The following is a 19,000-nucleotide window of genomic DNA, read 5'->3' as shown; positions in this document are numbered from 1 at the left end:
ATGTGAAAATTATCTGTGCTGAATTTGTTGCAAGTTTGGGGCAAATCTGCAGTGGATTCTCAATTGTTGGAAGGGCAGTCACAGAAATGGTAGAAGCATTTTAAAGTTGCCAATTCAGAATATTTTGCCTTAACAAAGTACTTTATGCAACCAGATTAAAGGGATATTTCACCCAAAAATGAAATTTCACCATCATGTCATCCCAGATGTGTATGACTTTCTTTCTGCTGAACACAAATTAAGATTTTTAGAAGAATATCTGTATTTAGAAGAATATAAGTGAATGGTGACCAGACCTTTGTAGCTCCAAATATCACATAAAGGAAACATAAAAGTAATCCATATGACTCCAGTGGTTAAATTAATGTCTTCAGAAACAATATCAGGTGTGGGTGTGAAATAGATCAAAATGTAAGTCATTTTTATTCTAAATCTCCACTTTCACTTTAACATTTGAAAGTCACATGTGGTGCCTGTTTAGTTTCACTTTCACATCTGAAAGTGAATGTGAAAGTGGAGATTTACAGTAAATAATGACTTCAATATTGTTCTGTTTCTCACCCACACTTATTACATCACTTCTGAAGATATAGATTTAACAACTGGAGTCAAAGGATTACTTTTATGTTTCCTTTGTGATTTTTGGAGCTACAAAGGTCTGATCACCATTCACTTAATTGTACGGACCAACAGAGCTGAGACATTCTTTTAAAAATTCTTCGTTTGTGTTCAGCAGCAGAAGAAAGACATCATACTCATCTTTGGTGTCATGAGGGTGAGTAAATTATGAGAGAATTTTCATTTTTGGATGAACTATCCCTTTATATATTATATCCATCATAATATTATTGTTCTAACAAACTCTAGTCCGCTGTCAAACGCAACTGCCCACAAAATGATGTTTCATCACACTTGTAGTAAAAACATTCAGTCAGTGAAATGGATAAGTAATACATTGCAAAGAGGGTTGCAAAACTTGCATATATCAGAAATATCCACAGTCACTAACGTTAATGAAAGAATAGAATACAACAGGCATATTGTTTTACTCACAGACTAAAAGCTGTTTATTTGTGCACAGCATAGTTACAGATGTTATAAACAGATGTGGCTTACTTGTCACGTATGTATCATGAAACAAAAATAGAAAATGAGAAACTGTTACATACGATTACTTAAAGCAAATTCTCCCGTTTAATACAAGCCCCAAAATACCGTGATATGATGTGTAGATTTTTAGGTACTGTAATCTTCACAGAGCGTGTTTGACGTCTGAACCGGCAAAGTGCAGTAAGGCGGCTGTTCTCGGGTCCTAATGCCCACCTAATGCATCCTCTGTCTGTGCGACTTTTTTCTTTCTCTCTCAATGTGATTTTGACCAGGTGCGACTTTATTTCCGGAAAATACAGGTAGTTACACAATTAATACATTGTATTGTATGTATTTTAAAGTTAGTACATAGTATTTAAAGAGACTTAATATAAATTGGGACCTGATATAATCTTGGATTGTTAAAAGTGCAAGTACATCGGCACCAAGTTCAGTTGGGTTTTGTTCTGGTATTGCAGATGAAGCCACAACACTCTTCCGTGCCACTACTCTAGCCAGTACTTTGATGGAACAGTACATGAAGGCCACAGCCACACCTTTCGTTCATCACGCCCTCAAAGATACCATACTTAAGATCATGGAGAGCAAGCAGTCCTGTGAGGTAATGTAATAACATGGAGAACAGTCTTTTTTTGGCAAACATTTTCTACTGGACATGTCATGTTCCATTTTACTCTCAGGATTTCTTGTATGGAAACCTGACTCTTCACATTGGTCAGGTTTCCATCCAAGTTGCGAATTTAATTTGAGCCAAAAAAATCTGAATATCACAATGAATACAGTTTGCGAATAAAGCAGTCTTGGGAGGGCCCATGTGTTGAAAAATGTAAGAAAAGTGGAAATGAATGTTGTAGCTACTGGGGAAGACACTATAAGGCTCTTTTATTAAATGTAATAAATTACTTGGGGTTTAGAGCATGCAGACACAATGCTCTGATGAACTTCACATTTTCCGGCAATTAGCGGCAGATCCCTATGTCTGGAAGCCTGAACGTTGAGGTACCGGTAATAGTTGCCAATCATTTTGATAACTACAGCATTTCAAAATGACCAGAGCAACATTTGAGGAATGATATTGGTCTGCTGTTTAGTCCAGTTATGAATTATTCTGTAACATGACTTTTTACGAATCTTTATTTTATCTGATTCCGTCATGGTTTATAAGCATGTCTTCTTACTGAATAAAATAATTATACACCTCATTTTGGAAATTTTATTCAAATCTTAGTGTTTCCATGTAGCATTTTATGTAATATCCAAAAATGTGCATAGAAAAATGCAAATAGAAACCCAGCTGTTGTCTTGATGTGTTCAGTGTGTCTAATCCAAAAGCAGCAGCATGTTCTTTCTGAAGTCCTAGTCCTGAGTAAAATGACTTTTGTGAAGTCTTTTGTGTTGGATAGTGAATTGACTTAAGTAGCAGTCAGAAGCTCAATCCTTTACCCTCATGTGGAGTGTTCTCTGGTCACCCTCTGTAGCTGAACCCATCTAAACTGGAGAAGAATGAGGACGTTAATCTGAATCTAGCTCACCTGCTCAACATCCTTTCGGAATTGGTGGAGAAGATATTTATGGCTGCTGAGATCTTGCCTCCGTAAGCACAACAGCTCACCATCCCATACTGTTTTATCAGTAATGAAGCCTTATGGATGTGGTGCCATACTGTGTATACTGATTGTCCATACTATGCCATGGTATGGACAACAACGTGTATATGGGTAGCTGACAGAAAATGTTTATTAAGTTGACCTGTCCTGTGGTGGAACGTGCTAAATCTATTTTAAGCTACATTTTTTAATTTCTTTATCATTATCATTTATTCAGTTTTATAATCTCATTAAGAGACTACATGGAATATTTGTACTTTCCAAAATTAATTTGTCACACCACAGGACCATTTAAAGTGGACTATCAATGGCAAAAAGAACCAAATATTGTGAAGAACTTAAAAGAAATAATGACCAGTTACGGGACCTAAGAAATACCCATATATACACCACTCTGTTTATGTAGTACTTTACACACTTTCTTTTAAGTTACAACAATTTAAATGCATGCCGTACTGTTCATACAGCCCTGTCAATATGGTATTACACTGTTCATACTTATCGTTTTGTTCTACTGTATGTCGAGCTTTGCCTTGAAGCTTCATGGTTGTCTCTCTCCTTTCTTAAGGACACTGAGGTACATTTACGGCTGTCTGCAGAGGTCTGTGCAGCAGAAATGGCCCACCAACACTACAATGAGGACCAGGGTTGTGAGGTAACACATTGTCAAGCTGCATTTGCATACATTTACAGAAGAACATGTAACTAAAACATTTTTTTGTCTGTCCTACAGTGGTTTTGTCTTCCTGAGGCTCATCTGCCCTGCCATTCTCAACCCCAGAATGTTCAATATCATTGCTGGTAAGTGCACAGCTGCATCAAAACCTCCTTCTGCCAGATGCAGAGGTCAAGTACCTACTCAGATAGCGATTTCTTTATGCACCTGTAAGAGCTTCAGCCACACAGAAGAGCACTTTACAGTCCAAATAAAGGTATAAACTTGAGTGACTAACAGTTGACAGGATTTTGTATTTGTGTATTCGGTTTAGTTTTATGTGACGCTGTGTTCAGAATAGAATACTACTACAGTTAAAGTCAGACGTTTACAGACACCTTAGCCAAATACATTTAAACTCAGTTTTTCACAATTCCTGACATTTAATTGTAGAAAACATTCCCTGTCTTAGGTCAGTTAGGATCACTACTTTATTTTAAGAATGTGAAATGTCAGAATAATAGTAGAGAATATGATTTATCTCAGCTTTTATTTCTTTCATCACATTCCCAGTGGGTCAGAAGTTTACATACACTTTGTTAGTATTTGATAGCATTACCTTTAAATTGTTTAACTTGGGTCAAACATTTTGGGTAGCCTTCCACAAGCTTCCCGGGTCATTTTTGTTGGCCTCCTTGTTCGCACATGCCTTTTCAGTTCCTCCTACAAATTTTCTATGAGAATGAGGTCAGAGCTTTGTGATGGCCACTCCAATACCTTGACTTTGTTGTCCTTAAGCCATTTTGCCACAAATTTAGAGGTATGCTTGTGGTCATTGTCCATTTGGAAGACCCATTTGCAACCAAGCTTTAACTTCATGGCTGATGTCTTGAGATGTTGCTTCAATATATCCACATAATCTTCCTTATGATGCCATTTATTTTGCAAAATAAAAAAATAAGTCCCTCCTGCAGAAAAGAACCCCCATAATACCATGCTTCATGGTTGGGATCGTGTTCTTCGGCTTGTAAGCCTCACCCTTTTTTCCTCCAAACATAACAATGGTCATTATGGCCAAAAAGTTCAATTTTTGTTTCATCAGACCAGAGGACATTTCTCCAAAAAGTAAGATCTTTGTCCCCACGGGCACTTGCAAATTGTAGTCTGGCTTTTTATGGCGGTTTTGGAGCATTGGCTTCTTCCTTGCTGAGCAGCCTTTCAGGTTATGTCAATATTGGACTCGTTTTACTGTGGATATAGTTACTTGTCTACCTGTTTCCCCCAGCATCTTCACATGGTCCTTTGCTGTTGTTCTGGGATTGATTTGCACTTTTCACACCAAACTACATTCATCTCTAGGAGACAGAATGCGTCTCCTGCGTTGTTCCATGGTGTTTATACTTGCGTACTATTGTTTGTACAGATGAACGTGGTACCTTCAGGCATTTGGAAATTGCTCCCAAGGATGAACCAGACTTGTGGAGGTCCACAATTTATTTATTTTTTTCTGAGGTCTTGGCTGATTTCTTTTGATTTTCCCATGATGTCAAGCAAAGAGGCACTGAGTTTGAAGGTAGGCCTTAAAATACATCCACAGGTACACCTCCAATTCAGTACACCTCCTATCAGAAGCTAATTGTCTAAAGGCTTGACATCATTTTCTGGAATTTTCGACGCTGCTTAAAGGCACAGTTATCTTGTGTATGTAAACTTTTGATCTACTGGAATTGTGATTCCATTTAAATGTGAAACAATCTGTCGGAAAAATTACTCATGTCATGCACAAAGTAGATGTCCTAATCGACTTGCCAAAACTATAGTTAGCTAATATGAAATCTGTGGAGTGGTTAAAAGATTAGTTTTAATGACTTTAACCTAAGTGTATGTAAACTTCTGACTTCAACTGTATAATATACTTACTGAAGACTGAACCATATACACTTCACACTGCCTAAATTTAAAGACAAAAAAAAAATTGATGGATTTTATGGATTTAAAAAAAAATAAAAAAATAAAAAAAAAACCTGTCAATTAATATTTTTGATAATATTTTTAACATCCACAAGACTGATCCCTTGAATTAGACATGCCCCCTCTTTCCCAAACCCCGCCCTCCACAGATACCGTGGCATCTAACACTGGGCAGAAGTGCGTCTTCTCGGTTGTCAAACACAGCAGTAGCAAAATAGCACCCTGAATTGACAACCGTTATGAATCTGAATATGGCAGCGGTAAACCTGAATGAACCACTTCAACTACTACACTATGAGAATGCGCAAAACGATTGACCGGCAGAAAGCACATCAAAGTCTTCTTATAGGCTGATCAAAGAATGTGACTGTGGCCTGCAGACACATTTTTATTTGCTGTTTACACAGTCTATTGCCATCAGAGTGACCAGTAAGATATCTCAGGACACTTATTTCAGAGGTATCTTTCAGGGAGATGGAACATTTTCTTCATACCATAACCATTCCATAAAAATTGCTTACAGCACCCTTAATACTTGAGTATACTCATTATAAGCCTGTTACCAGTATTTTGGGAACCAGGTTCAAGCAAAGGATTTAATTTAATTATGGGGTGCTCCAAGCTGTAAAGCTGCAAATCTACAGCCTGCAAAGTAGTTTATGTACATTTTTAAAATGATTAAAAGTTAATAGATTTTTAAAACTCTTTGGCTACAGTTTGGTCTGCTATACTTGCATTATACTTAAATAATTACACACGTTCCGTCTACTAAAATTGCATGCCATTTTCTATAATTTACTAAAATAGACAAAGGACTAAATTAAAAGAACAAATTAATCAAAAGAAAAAAATAGTAAAAACTACAAAACAGTCGTGTCACAGCCAGTTTAATGCAATATTAAGGACTGTTAGACTATAAAATGTGTTTCTTTGCAGACCCTCCATCATCTACAGCTGGTCGAACGCTCACCCTGGTGGCCAAGTCTGTGCAGAATTTGGCCAACCTGGTGGAATTTGGTGCCAAGGTATTTTTGTTTCCATGCTGTATTAAAAAACGAGCTACGCATATAGGTGTCATAAATTGCTATGAATAATGTAACAGTGGTGGTATTGAGATGTATTTATTATGATGAATGTGTGTTGCAGGAGCCTTACATGGAGGGAGTGAATCCTTTCATCAAGAACAACAAACAAAGGATGATCATGTTTCTGGATGAGCTGGGGGTAAACTGCCCTACATCCAATTTTAAACCAGCATGGGTTGCCTGTGGCTCAAGATGATGTAATCAGTGAGTGGGTTTCTAAGAACCTTTTCTTTGTGCCATTTCTCCAGAATGTTCCTGATCTCCCAGAATCTATCGAGCACTTTAGGACTGATTTGTCCCGTGACTTTGCTGCCCTGCATGAGATCTGTGCTACACATTCTGATGAACTCCGCACCCTCAGCAACGAGAGAGGAGCACAGCAGGTAGGTTTGCCTAGTGATACAAATAAAGAAATGTTACAATACATTGAATAAACACAAGCTCTGTTCTAAAAACCAGTGAGCTGTCTGGCTGCTCACTGCCTTACACGACAGCATCGTAAGTGGAATAGAATGCTCTACGTAGGCAGAAACTAAATACAGTCGAGAGAAATTACGAGATACTCTTAATATTAAAAAATATACATAGCAAAATAGTTATGATTTAAAACAGCGACTGCGTTAATTCACTTGTGCAGAAAAACATATTTGGCGATGCCGAGATATAAACGATTTTGACTTTAGACTTAGTAAGATTTGGTCAGTTCATCTCTCATCTTTCCGCAGCATGTGTTGAAAAAGCTGCTGGCCATCACTGAGCTCCTCCAGCAGAAACAGGTGCACTACGCCCTGTCCAACAGCAACAGGTAGTTCCACCTCAGTCTCTTTGTCTGTCAGTTTGTCTCCGTCTCCATGGAGTAGCCAATGGGACCTCTGCATGCTCCACCCTCATCACCATGTCAACTCCCGCCCTCCCCATATCTCCCATCACCCCTTTGACCGTGCCACGAGAACTATGCAAAACTACAGCTGCGAAACAAAACGGCTGGACTCCGAAGTCCGATACCAATGACTTTTGAAATCGTTCTCCCAGATCATCCGTTTGGACTGTTCACAGTATCTTGGGTACATATCAATCTAACAAACGGGTCTAGCTAATGACCCATAGAATCATGTTATTAAATACCAGTTGCCAAAGTGTATCTCTTTGTCTGCTTGATCTGAAAGTGAACTGACACAAGGCTGCAGCAATCCTTGTCTATAACTGGATAATGAGCTATAATGCTTTTTATACTGTAATTTGTTACTGATTTACATGGCTATGAATATGCAAAATGTGCTCAGACTAGTGTTCTTTGTCCTTTTCCCTGTTCCGTTTAGTTTGAATTGTGCTGTAAACTGGATTTTTTTTTTTTTTTTTTTTTTTTACCATCCTCAGAGAGTATGATTATTTTATATCAGAACAAATAAATTCTCTTGCTGGAATCATGAGTATATAAATTGAGGTAACTTGATTTGTTTTCCATATTGTACAATATTTTTGATTGGTTGAGTATTCCCTGAGACAAATTCAAAGCCAGACGTGTTCTCAGGAGAAAAAGTTAAAGATGTTTACAGCAGTGAAATTTATAATAGTACAAATTGTATCAGGAATGCATGCACTTATTAAACATGTTTTATAAAGTACTGACTGTTGTCTGTCTCAGATCAGCCTGTGTAAACAGCTTTTGAATATGACAAGACAGCTGTTGTCCCACCTCTTAAGGTATTTTGGGGAATGTCTACATTGCTGTTCAAATTAAAAGCAACTAAATGGCCAAATGGTGGCATAGTGGTTAAAGGTCCGAATTGGTAAATGAAAAGTAGGTTCAAACCCTGCCAGAGGCAATTCCTGAACTATTACTAACTTTCACCAAGGCATTTAACCCCAGTTTGCTGTAAGGTAACGGTCTCTGTATTAAGTGAATTATGAAACTCCTTGAATTAAAGGGTCTGTAAATTACTCTTTCTTTGCACAGCCTTTTGGGAGTATAAAAGAATGTCACAAAATATATATTTTCACTGAAGAAAAAGTTTTATATGAAAACTTATTTTTGCTGAAGTATTTACAACCTCGTTTGGCATAAAGTGCAATCACTGCATCATGAAATACCAATGCACAGTTCTCCAAAAACCACAGGTCAAGGATGTAGCTGCTTTAAAAACGTACAGAAGAATTTTCTTGTCACACTGCATCCAAACCCTCATCTGTCCACTCCTACAGAATATAAAATCATGAGATTCCTGTGGCAAACAGAGGATTGTGCACCAAAGGACCAAATAATCAGTTCTAACTTACTTCATCAGTAACCATCTGCCTTTTCACAACATGATCATCATCTTCATATCTGTGTTTTCTTTTCCTGGATGACATGGACAGAAGAAAGTGTTCATGAGGAACTTGCATCAGAGCACCATAAACCATTCTCGTCAGATGACTACATTCATTTAGTGACTGTCTTTGGTGATCCATTTCTCTCACACATCCAATCATGCAAGCTAGTGCATCACTGTAGCTTTTAACTGTGTAGTAGTTACAGATCATATATGTTTAGTTTGTTAATGATCGTGTCAGTTTGTTGTACTTTTTAAGAAAGTGACCTCAACAGTAAAGAACAAGGTAGGTATTTAGAGGTATTGTGAATTAGAAGGTAGAAATCTAATCAATTTAAGTAATCTTCAAAAAATATTTGAACAGTTTAAAGACAAGCTTGCCCATAGTATGTAGCACATTAGGCACATTATCAAAATAACACATTTCAAGGAACATTACACCTCCAATACAAGTGAAGCTCTATCGACATCACAAGTTGTTGTCTATGGAGCAAGACATTTCACTGGGATAAAATGTAAAAAGTCACATTCAAAATATAGCAAAAAAAAAGATGTGATTATGTCCTACAATTTGAATAAAATCCCAATAATAATTAGAAAAAGTTCAGTTTCTATATAGTCGCCTTTTTCTTTGTATGCCCTCGCTTCAATTTAAAATACTTATCAAAATTACAAAATGTGCTTTGAAGTGAGGATAAAAATATGGATGAATATTGTCAATGATGAAAGATTTAGATCCCCACAATGTGTCAGTAATTTTTTATATTTCACTTCTAGCAGCCATGGTTATACTGCTGAACCAAGCTGTTCTATCTGTAGAATCCACTAGCGCTGGCCACAGAGGAACATAGCAGATTAATAATAATAAAAAAAATAATTTTTTAAACATTGGCACAGTTTTTTTTTAGTTTTTTTTATTATTATTCCGCTTAGTTTTTTTTTTTTTTTTGCAGATAACCGATAGTTCCAAAAAGCAACTAGCGGCACAGATTAATCAGTGAAAGCGATATTATAGTCTACCTCTAGTCAAAATTGTCTGTGGCTAAGCTTCTGATAATAGAGCTTAACTTGTTTTAAACCTGGAACATTCTTTTAATATGTTTGTAACGAATGAGATGCGAATGCATAGCATTGATCAACAAAACACTTCTGAAAGAGCCTGAAATTATATTATGGTTCACTAGCAATCCCTAAAAAATTCATATAAATGAGAAGGGTCACCATCCTTGAATTGTTCTTTATTTTACAGAACTGAATGTACCTTTATGGCTGTAGCCACCACTATCCAGGTCCTCTGAAAGAAAAGGCTGATAGCAAAGACAGCAAGACTCGTTCTACCTAGATGACAAGGACTGCATCTGGATGTGTGAACCATTGACTTAAGATCTCCAATCACCATTTGTTGAAGTTCTACTCTGACTATATTTAGGCAACATAATGCCAAACTTGAATTCAACCAACAGATTGGAAAACTTGAATTTACAGATGAACCATCAAATGTATGGATCTCCTGGATCTTCCCAAACTACAAATCATGAAACTCCAAAAGAATAACAGTCAACCAAATGTTCAAGCAGAAATCAGAAATGACACCTGGCTCCATACTGAAAATCCCCAAATCCTTCATTAAGACTACTGCAAAATCAACAGGGATCTGTCCGACTTGGAACCATACCACTGTCAATGATGGTCAAGCCATCAGCAGTTAACAGACTTCAACTAGACTGACATCTGCAGCCTACAAGAACGTCCACACTGCATTGCTCTTGACCATCAGGGAAGCAAGATGCACTTATGGTGCAAGCCTTAAGAGACCATCTACACTCAATTTTACCTCACAATCTCATCCTGTTTGCAGGTAGGCTTAGATCCTACAGATTGCAACTGATTATTATCTTACCTTGTGAGCTTCTTTGCCTGACAAGGTGATGCTGCATCCTGACTTTTTATCTGAAAACCAGTGTTTGTGTGTGATACATGAGCAGATCAGTAAGGCAGATTCAGTTTTGGATGATAGATTACAAGGTTGTGGTACCTAATGCTTGGTGCATGACAGTGACTACTTTTAATAACCTTCCCCTGATCATCCACCTACCCTACAACTCCAACAAACTTGAGCTCAACTGAATTCTATTGCTTTACTCCAGACTTGTCTGAAGAGATTATGGTTCCTGATTAATTGTGTGTTAGAAAAAGAATGGAAACCATCAAGACCTATCGACTATCAAAGTACATTAAATATTTTAATTTCAGCCTGATCATGTATAGCAGGTTTATTTCTGAATTATTAACTCTTCATCCTTTAAAACTTCAAAACGTGAATTTACCATTCAAGTAATGCTTTTGATTTGACAATTTATTAGATGACTCTACAAAGTTCTTTTTGTTTGTTTTTTTAAACAATTCAACAAGTAGTAACATTGGCCTGTACTCCCTGATCCCCTTACAAAAAGTACTATGGTGGTACCATTGCACAGTGATGGTATCAGATGGCAATACCATGGTACTTTGGTATATGTTCATGTCCAAAAAACATGGTATTATTATTGTGCCAATGCACCATGTCCAAAAAATTATAATACCATGGTACTATATTTGTCTGTGGAAGTAGGTGTAATTTCACTATCGCTGACTTGAAACAGCTCACTTTGTACTTGGTTTCCTGTTTTTATCTCTAGCTGCAGTGGGGGATTCTTTAAAAGTACATTTAGCAGCATTTTATGACCCAGCAGATCTGTGAAGCAGCATGACACAGATGTATTTATTTATTTTATTTTATTTTTTGTATTTCAGGTAGTTCATGTATTTTTATTTTTCTATTTTATACAAAAAAAAACAAACAAACAAAAAAAACTTTTGCATTATGGATACAAAACACCATGTGACTACCCCGGCTAAATATATCTCTTCCTATCATTCGTTTGGTGTGGTTTTTAAATAGACATCTTCCTCTGCCCAGAACTGTAGGTACTTTGTCATCATTCTTTTTCCATAATAGAAGCTTCATGTTGTTTACTTGACTGTACTCACAAGTTTGTAGCAAATTCAGTATGAATCCTTTCCAGCTTCTGTTTGCAGGTATGGACCTCCTCAGCTTTGGGAAGCTCATACGCTTTAATAAGACCTGTTATTCCTATAATTAAAATGGTCACAATCAGTTTTCTGGCATATTACAGCTTTCTCATAAGTCTTTATATGAACCAGGTCAAATTGGCCCATAACAATTTTTTATTACTATGTTTATAGCATCTATAAATACATGAAATTAATCATTTTAACATTGTTAGATCCAGACCATCTCCATGGAGGATGTCAAGAAGCTTCACACCAAATAGTTAGTTAAGTTTATGTAAATCTGTGTTTAAAGTTTAAATGGGTCAAATTGACCTGGAATTGCATTCAGTTAAAAAGATGAATTGTTGTTTTAGTCCAACTTAAATTGAACTTTTAAAATGTATGTAAATGTACTGAATAAATTCCTCCTCTGTTGCAGCTGGATAGTTGGGTATGAGGGGGCTAGGATTTCATTGGTTACTCAAAGTCTGCTAAAACTAATCAGACCCTGAGGTGAGTATTGGGTTGAAAGAATGTAAGGTTACTAATGGGTCTCCTTTAGTTTTTTTTTTGTTTTTTTATGCATTTCACAGCAAAACAGATATTTTATAAGCTAAACATCCCACAATAGAAAAAAAAAAAAAAATTACAGGGCACTATTTACCAGACAGACCATTAAAGATCTGAGACCTGTTATGAGAGTTTTGCAGATGTGTTCCAAGTTATTCATCTCTTATCTTCTGACATTTTAACAGATAGACATGATACTTAGATCTCATTGAATCATACATCTTTGAGTGGGTCTCCTTGTCCTCAAGCCCCATGCATTAGGTCAAATATCTGTAAATGTCAAAAAAACATTTCCATTGTCCTGCCATCTCTGCTGTCAGAATCTTTGAATGCTGAAGAATTGATCAACCTACACCTCCATCTTGAGGCCAGCACGTGCAGCACTGTTGAGGACAGCGGTGAGAGCAATCTGAGCTGGAGAGAAGTGGAGTCTGATCTGATCAAAAACCATTTAGTAACTTACTTTTGGACTGATCAAGATCCTTTCACACAAAAATCATTCAGCTGAACATAGTAACTCGAGTAAATAAATAAACCTTCCTTATTATACAGCTCTCTGAAATACTTGATTCTGATTGGTCAATCACAGCATTTTGTGGTCAAATATTTTTATACAATGAACACTAAACTGTATAATTGACTGTTGTCCCAGTCAACCGATTTCCTACATAGTTGCACTAGTTTCATATATCTCATATCATTCCATGGTCTCTTTAATCACACAAAAAATATATAAATGTCAACTCATTAATATTTCATGTCCACTTAATTATTTATTTTTAAAAATTAGCCATGTAATAAATTGGATACTGCACAGTCAGCTGGTCACAACTGCAAAATAAACCCCTTCAGGGTGATACAAGACCTGCTGACCAATTACTGACCTTCCCAAGATGTTGAGAACAACTTTCAGCAAGTAGAAGTGAAGTTGAATCTGACTCACCTTCAAGTCAATCAGAAAGCCCGATAAGGATTGTGAACAACCAGATGGAAATTGAGCTGCTGTATAAGAAGGAGCTCATACTCCAGAATCTGTTCTAGAGCCCTCTCCTGTCCTGCAGAGGTTTCCTGAAGGTTGCCCACAAACTGAGTGCTGGACACATTAAACTCATCCACATTACAGGACAAATATGCACATGTCAAGCTGCAAAGGTAAGTGGGGAAAGTCAGAACCTGAAAGTCTCATATACTTTAATTCCTGATCTTATAACTCACCGATTCCACACCGCTGTAACACTTACATTATTGTCCGAGGATTATACTCCATTAAAGAGTTCAAATAGAATCTTCGAAAATACATACAAGATGTGCCCTGGAAGATGAATACAGGTTTAAAAATTCAAACAACATGGGGACAGAAAAAACTTTTAAGAGATATATCTTTAACAGATATTGATTACCACAACAGATTTTGGCATTGCAGGCTTAAACATGGTGCAGAAGTCCAGCAATCTCTTCTCATATTATCTGAAAAGCACCTTTTCCTCCCATTTATTGAGAAACATGGATTCATTTATCTCAGGCTGAAAACAAGATAGAACTTGTTAGAACTGAAAGATGATGGAACAATTAGTGAACTCAATTCAATATTACAGTGTGGTTTATGCTACAAGTCACTCAGTTTTCCACTGTGATAATTCTGGGACTGCCAAAAAAAGATTAGGGTTCTAATTAAGAAATTCAAAAGAAAAGACAATCTTAAAAAAGACAAAAAGAAACTTGCATTGACCATGAAATGCAGGTTTTATTGTTTTTATCTTATAAGATGCACACATATGTTGTGTTAAAGAGACAGTTCTGCCAAAACTGAAAATGATCATTATTTATTTTCCTTTTGTTCCAAACTTACTTCCTCCTGTGTATGGAAAAAAGATGCAGTGAAAGTGAATGGTGACCAAGGCTGTCATTCTTCTTAACATCTTTTGTGTTCCACAGAAGAAAAAAAAAAAAAGTCATGTGGGTTTTGAGCAACATGAAGGGGAGTAAAATACGCCATATTTTCGGGGGTGAACCATCTCTTTAAAGGTGCACCAAGTAATTTTAATTTTTATTTTATTTATTTTTTATTTCGTCCTGGACCTACAACGCAATAGTTTTCAGTTACTATTAACAATGCAATAGTATAAATGTATTTTTTCATTCATAAATTCATAAGTCATAATTAACTTAATCCATGAGTTAAAGTGTTCAATAAGATTGACCCTGTTAACATGTACTTAAGAAAACGGTTTATTTCAGGGTTTTTGCAGAAAGCGGCGCTCTGAAACGAAACGTCATGCCAACAAGAACGCGGGTTTCCTTACACCTCTTAAGGGATTAAGAGAGAGCGGTTGAACACAATTAGGTTTCACCCGGAATGCACTCTTCTAAAACCTTTTGAAGAGTGCGCATGTGCGTGAACACACCGGGGTAACACACGTCATCGGATGGAGCCGAACAAGAACTAAACAACCCAGAAAGACTTCAACATTTCCGAGAGTACAGTAGGGAAAGCACATACACAATAAACTATACTCATTTATAAACACCAGTGTAAATTGTCGACTGTCCCTTACCGTGTACATTGGGGGAATATCCGTGTTTTACGTAAGAGAGAAAACCCCACTATTTAGGGATTAAAACATTATGATGTGCACTGGTCTTATACTTCATTGTGTGTGTGCGCGCGCATATTTGCACTGCTTTAACCCCTCTTTTTAAGTCCCGCCTTCTCGCACAACAATTGGTCGATTATAAGAGGCTTGCAGCAACTATTGGCCAAATTCCTGCCTGTCAATCTCTCCGCGAACGCGCAAAGCGCTGTTGTGTTCGGCATCAAACAGCTGCTTGACAGTAGCAGCAAATGACAGCTGAGTGAAAACAATGCCCAAACGAAAGTGCAAAATTCCCATGCTTTCGTCCAGGTCGAGATCCGTGGGAAGCAGAATGTATGACATGTAAAGCTGGAACTTATGTGTCAGTTGCTAATAAAGGTGCAAGTGATTTAGAAGCACACATTAGCTCTCCGAAGCATAAAGGGTCAGCAAAAGGTGAAAGTTCATCAGGTAAATTAACAAACTACTTTTTGCGACCAGGTAAAATTGTTATTACATTGCTTCATTTTCCATGGCCATTCAAAATAATAGTAATAGTAAATGAAGGTACACTCATGGCATCACATATTTTATTTTAGTACATGGACATTCAAAAAAATGTTGGACATATTTATTTAGATATATTTAAGTTATGCTAATAGAGTGTCTTTTTCACTGTATTAAAGCTTGCATTCATAGTAACACTGTTTTGAACCCTATTATTCCAGGTGTCCTCTTTTTGGAAAACCAGAATATGGTCACCCTACCACTATTGCTGCGCAATTCCGCTGCAGGTCGTAACAGAAAGTTAAGGAAACAAACAAAGCGACAACTGTGGAATATATGTAAATAAAGAGAAACAACAGAGTAAAATAGAAAAATGTCTTAAGTGTCGCGGGTGTATTACGTTGCTATGGAGAACGCTGCTTTCTCACCAAGCTGGATGTATACACAAGTTAAGAGTATGCCGCTTATACGGTACATGTAAACAGTGTAAACAGGAACGCAGCTTTCTCTCAATAAGCCACGTTCTCGCAATACGCTGCTTTCTGGTGTCCATGTAAACGCACTCCTTCCTAACATGGTAGCCCCCATGTGGGGACCCTCTCCATGTAAAATAGAACAGCTTTTTTTTTAAGGTTACTGATCTGATTGCTGTCTTCATCTCATGTGAGTGTGCATGATTTTATACACCTTTCAAAATTACTATGCATTTCTTTAGGAGCAAAACTTTTTTAATGAGGGAAAAAAAATACTGAGTGCTCCTTTAAGGGTTACGTTTAGCTTGCATGTATAAAAAATATCCCTGTTATGGTTGGTTACTTTACCACTGGACAGGGCTTTCGAGCAGAACTTCTGATTTGCCTCTATTATTAATTTTTCCTCATTATCAAAAGTCCAGAATTTCTTCTGGGAGCTGTTGTGAAGCATGGTCGCGAAAAAGGCTGTGGCTAAAACAATGCATTTATGGTTATGCAATTAATAAGTGTGATCCAACATTAAGTAGTTTTAAGGACAGTATGACAAATATGTAAATATAATCAGACATCTACTTACTACTGCACAAGAGCTCAAGTTAGTGTGGTGTATTACCGAGGAAGCCAACTAAAGCAGTTTTAAATCTCATCCAAGGCAGGCAACATCTCAAAAGTTAAATATTTCAATCACATACATCTTGGGCACACAGTGACGGTTCTGTCAGTGTTAAACGAAGATCGGCTGAACAAACATCAAACGTATTTCAAAAGTTAAACTACGCATCTTTGTTTAATCATGTTTTCAAACGTCGCAAGAGTTTGTCGCATGCAGCTCACGCCACCTGGCGCTTTTCTGATGACCTCGGCTCGTTCACAAAAACATGGCCACAAGAAAATATACCCGTAGAACAATTCAAGAAAAAGAGAGTCTTCTCGAGAAATATGATCAACTCTCTCTAACAATGTCCCAAAGCGCTGCAGCGCGTCTGCTAAATGTCTCACCGACTTTGCTTAACTATTGGCGGCTCCGGAAGAGGACTGTTAAAAAAGCCAAGTGTAACTTTAGTACAGTTGAATCTGACAGAACGCATCAGCTCGAGGCTGCACTCTGGATGTGGATCGATACATCGCGTGAAAACGGTATGGCCGTCGATGATGTTATGATTTGTGAAAAAGCGACTGAGGTGGCTGAAAAAGTGGGGTTCTGTACTTTCTCGGCCAGTACAAAGTGGTTGACAAACTTTAAAATCAGAGAGACAGTAATACGAGAGATGTTCGAGATCGACCAAAGTAAACCATTAGAAAATTCCTCATCTGACAATAATGCAGTGCTATGGTTTCAAAGACCAACGCCAAAACAAAAATTTACTTGTACAAGGACGCACGCAATTGAAGCTGCACTCTGGAGGTGGGTCGATAATGCTTGTGAGAAAGGTATTAAGCTAGGTGATTTAATGATTCGCAGAAAAGCGCCCCAAGTGGCTGCACAGATGGGTTTCCATAACTTCAGGGCAAACACTGACAGGTTTACACGCTTTAAAGCCCGGGAGGCATCAATACGTACGACATTCCACATTGGCCGAGAGGAAGGCCACGACAGCCGGAATAATCCACCAGAAGAGTCCAGATCTGATAATGATGAGGTGGTAAACGTCGTACCAGGGGTGGATTTTGCATTCTCAAAGACGCCATGTGTTGAAGCTGCACTCTGGAGGTGGATCGATAGCTCGTGTGAAAAAGGTATCATCGTAAATGATTCAATGATTCGTTCCAAAGCGACTCGGCTAGCTAAGGCGATGGGTTTCTGAAACTTCAGGGCAAAGAGCAACTGGTTCACACGCTTTAAAGCCAGAGAGGCAATAATATGAGAGACATTCCTCATCGACCGAAAAGAGGGCGACGACATCTGGAATAATCTGCCGAAAGAGCCCAAATCTGAAAATGAAAAGGCAAGAAAATTAGTACCAGGTCCAGGGATAAGTCTTGCATTCGCAAAGACGCCATACGTTGAAGCTGCACTCTGGAGGTGGATGGATAGCTCGCGTGAAAATGGAATCGTCGTAAATGATTCAATGATTCGTTCGAAAGCGACTCGGTTGGCTCGGGCGATGGGTTTCCGAAACTTCAGGGCAAAGAGCAACTGGTTCACACGCTTCAAATCCCGGGAGGCATTAATACGAGAAAAGTTCAACATCGACCGAAAAGAGGGAAACGACAGCCAGAATAATCCACCAGAAGAGCCCAAATCTGAAAATGAGGAGGTGGTAAATGTAGAACCTGGGATAAACATTGCATTCGCAAAGACGCCTCACGTTGAAGCTGCACTCTGGAGGTGGATCAATAGCTCATGTGAAAAAGGTGTCATTGTAAATGATTCAATGATTCGTTTAAAAGCAACCCAGTTGACTAAGGAGATGGGTTTCCGAAACTTCAGGGCAAGGAGCAACTGGTTGACACGATTTAAAACCCGTGAGGAAGTAATTCGAGAGATGTTCCATCTCGAGCAGCAAGAGGGCGATAGTGAACATAATCAATCACAAGAGCACGAATTCGACAACAAGGATGTAACGATCCTGAGAATCAAAACTGAAAGTGAAAACTCGGATTACGAAATATTTGAACAAACTGAGAATGAAAGGGAATCTGATCTCACGAGTGTAACTGAACAATCCGATGACATGAGTGTAACTAAAACCAACAATGAAAGTGAACAGTTCATTGTTCCAAAATTTGAACCGACCCTAGACAACGCTGAAATCGGTGGGACTTCACATCCTGTCACCGTTCCATCACTGTCACAAATGCAGGAGGCGATGAAAACTTTGTCGGCTGGTTTACTCTACAGAGGATTTTGTAACTTTAAACTTCTTCACCAATTTGAAGAAGAGGTTGATAATGTTTTGAGGAAATCGATGACCCTGGAAATGCAACACACTTTTCAAGCCTAATCGTGGGCTTAAAAGAATAGTTCAGACAAAAATGATAATTCTCTTATTTACTCTCCCTCAAGCCATCCCAGATGTGTATGACTTTCTTCTGCAGAACACAAACAAAGATTTTTAGAAGAATATTTCAGCTCTGTAGAT

The 19,000-nt window shown here is 37.8% G+C and overlaps 1 protein-coding gene and 2 pseudogenes across 1 annotated transcript in view; 2 read left to right on the top strand and 1 right to left on the bottom strand.

Annotated features, from left to right (window-relative positions):
- Window positions 1-7,791, top strand: part of LOC127432820 (ras GTPase-activating protein 1-like) — a 69,794-nt gene extending 62,003 nt beyond the window's left edge. The window contains exons 18-25 of the mRNA XM_051684254.1: window positions 1,569-1,711; window positions 2,589-2,704; window positions 3,286-3,372; window positions 3,451-3,518; window positions 6,280-6,368; window positions 6,490-6,567; window positions 6,677-6,811; window positions 7,154-7,791. Coding sequence (XP_051540214.1) covers window positions 1,569-1,711; window positions 2,589-2,704; window positions 3,286-3,372; window positions 3,451-3,518; window positions 6,280-6,368; window positions 6,490-6,567; window positions 6,677-6,811; window positions 7,154-7,237 — 800 coding nt within the window. The 3' untranslated portion in view covers window positions 7,238-7,791. The remainder of the gene's footprint in view (window positions 1-1,568; window positions 1,712-2,588; window positions 2,705-3,285; window positions 3,373-3,450; window positions 3,519-6,279; window positions 6,369-6,489; window positions 6,568-6,676; window positions 6,812-7,153) is intronic.
- A 3,978-nt stretch (window positions 7,792-11,769) lies between these two features.
- On the bottom strand, window positions 11,770-15,920 carry LOC127439723 (cyclin-H-like; annotated as a pseudogene).
- A 176-nt stretch (window positions 15,921-16,096) lies between these two features.
- On the top strand, window positions 16,097-18,975 carry LOC127432826 (uncharacterized; annotated as a pseudogene).
- The last annotated feature ends 25 nt before the right edge of the window (window positions 18,976-19,000 follow it).

Source organism: Myxocyprinus asiaticus, chromosome 4, assembly GCF_019703515.2.
Source record: "Myxocyprinus asiaticus isolate MX2 ecotype Aquarium Trade chromosome 4, UBuf_Myxa_2, whole genome shotgun sequence".
Taxonomy (NCBI): Eukaryota; Metazoa; Chordata; class Actinopteri; order Cypriniformes; family Catostomidae; genus Myxocyprinus; species Myxocyprinus asiaticus.
This window is presented reverse-complemented; position numbering and strand designations above follow the sequence as displayed.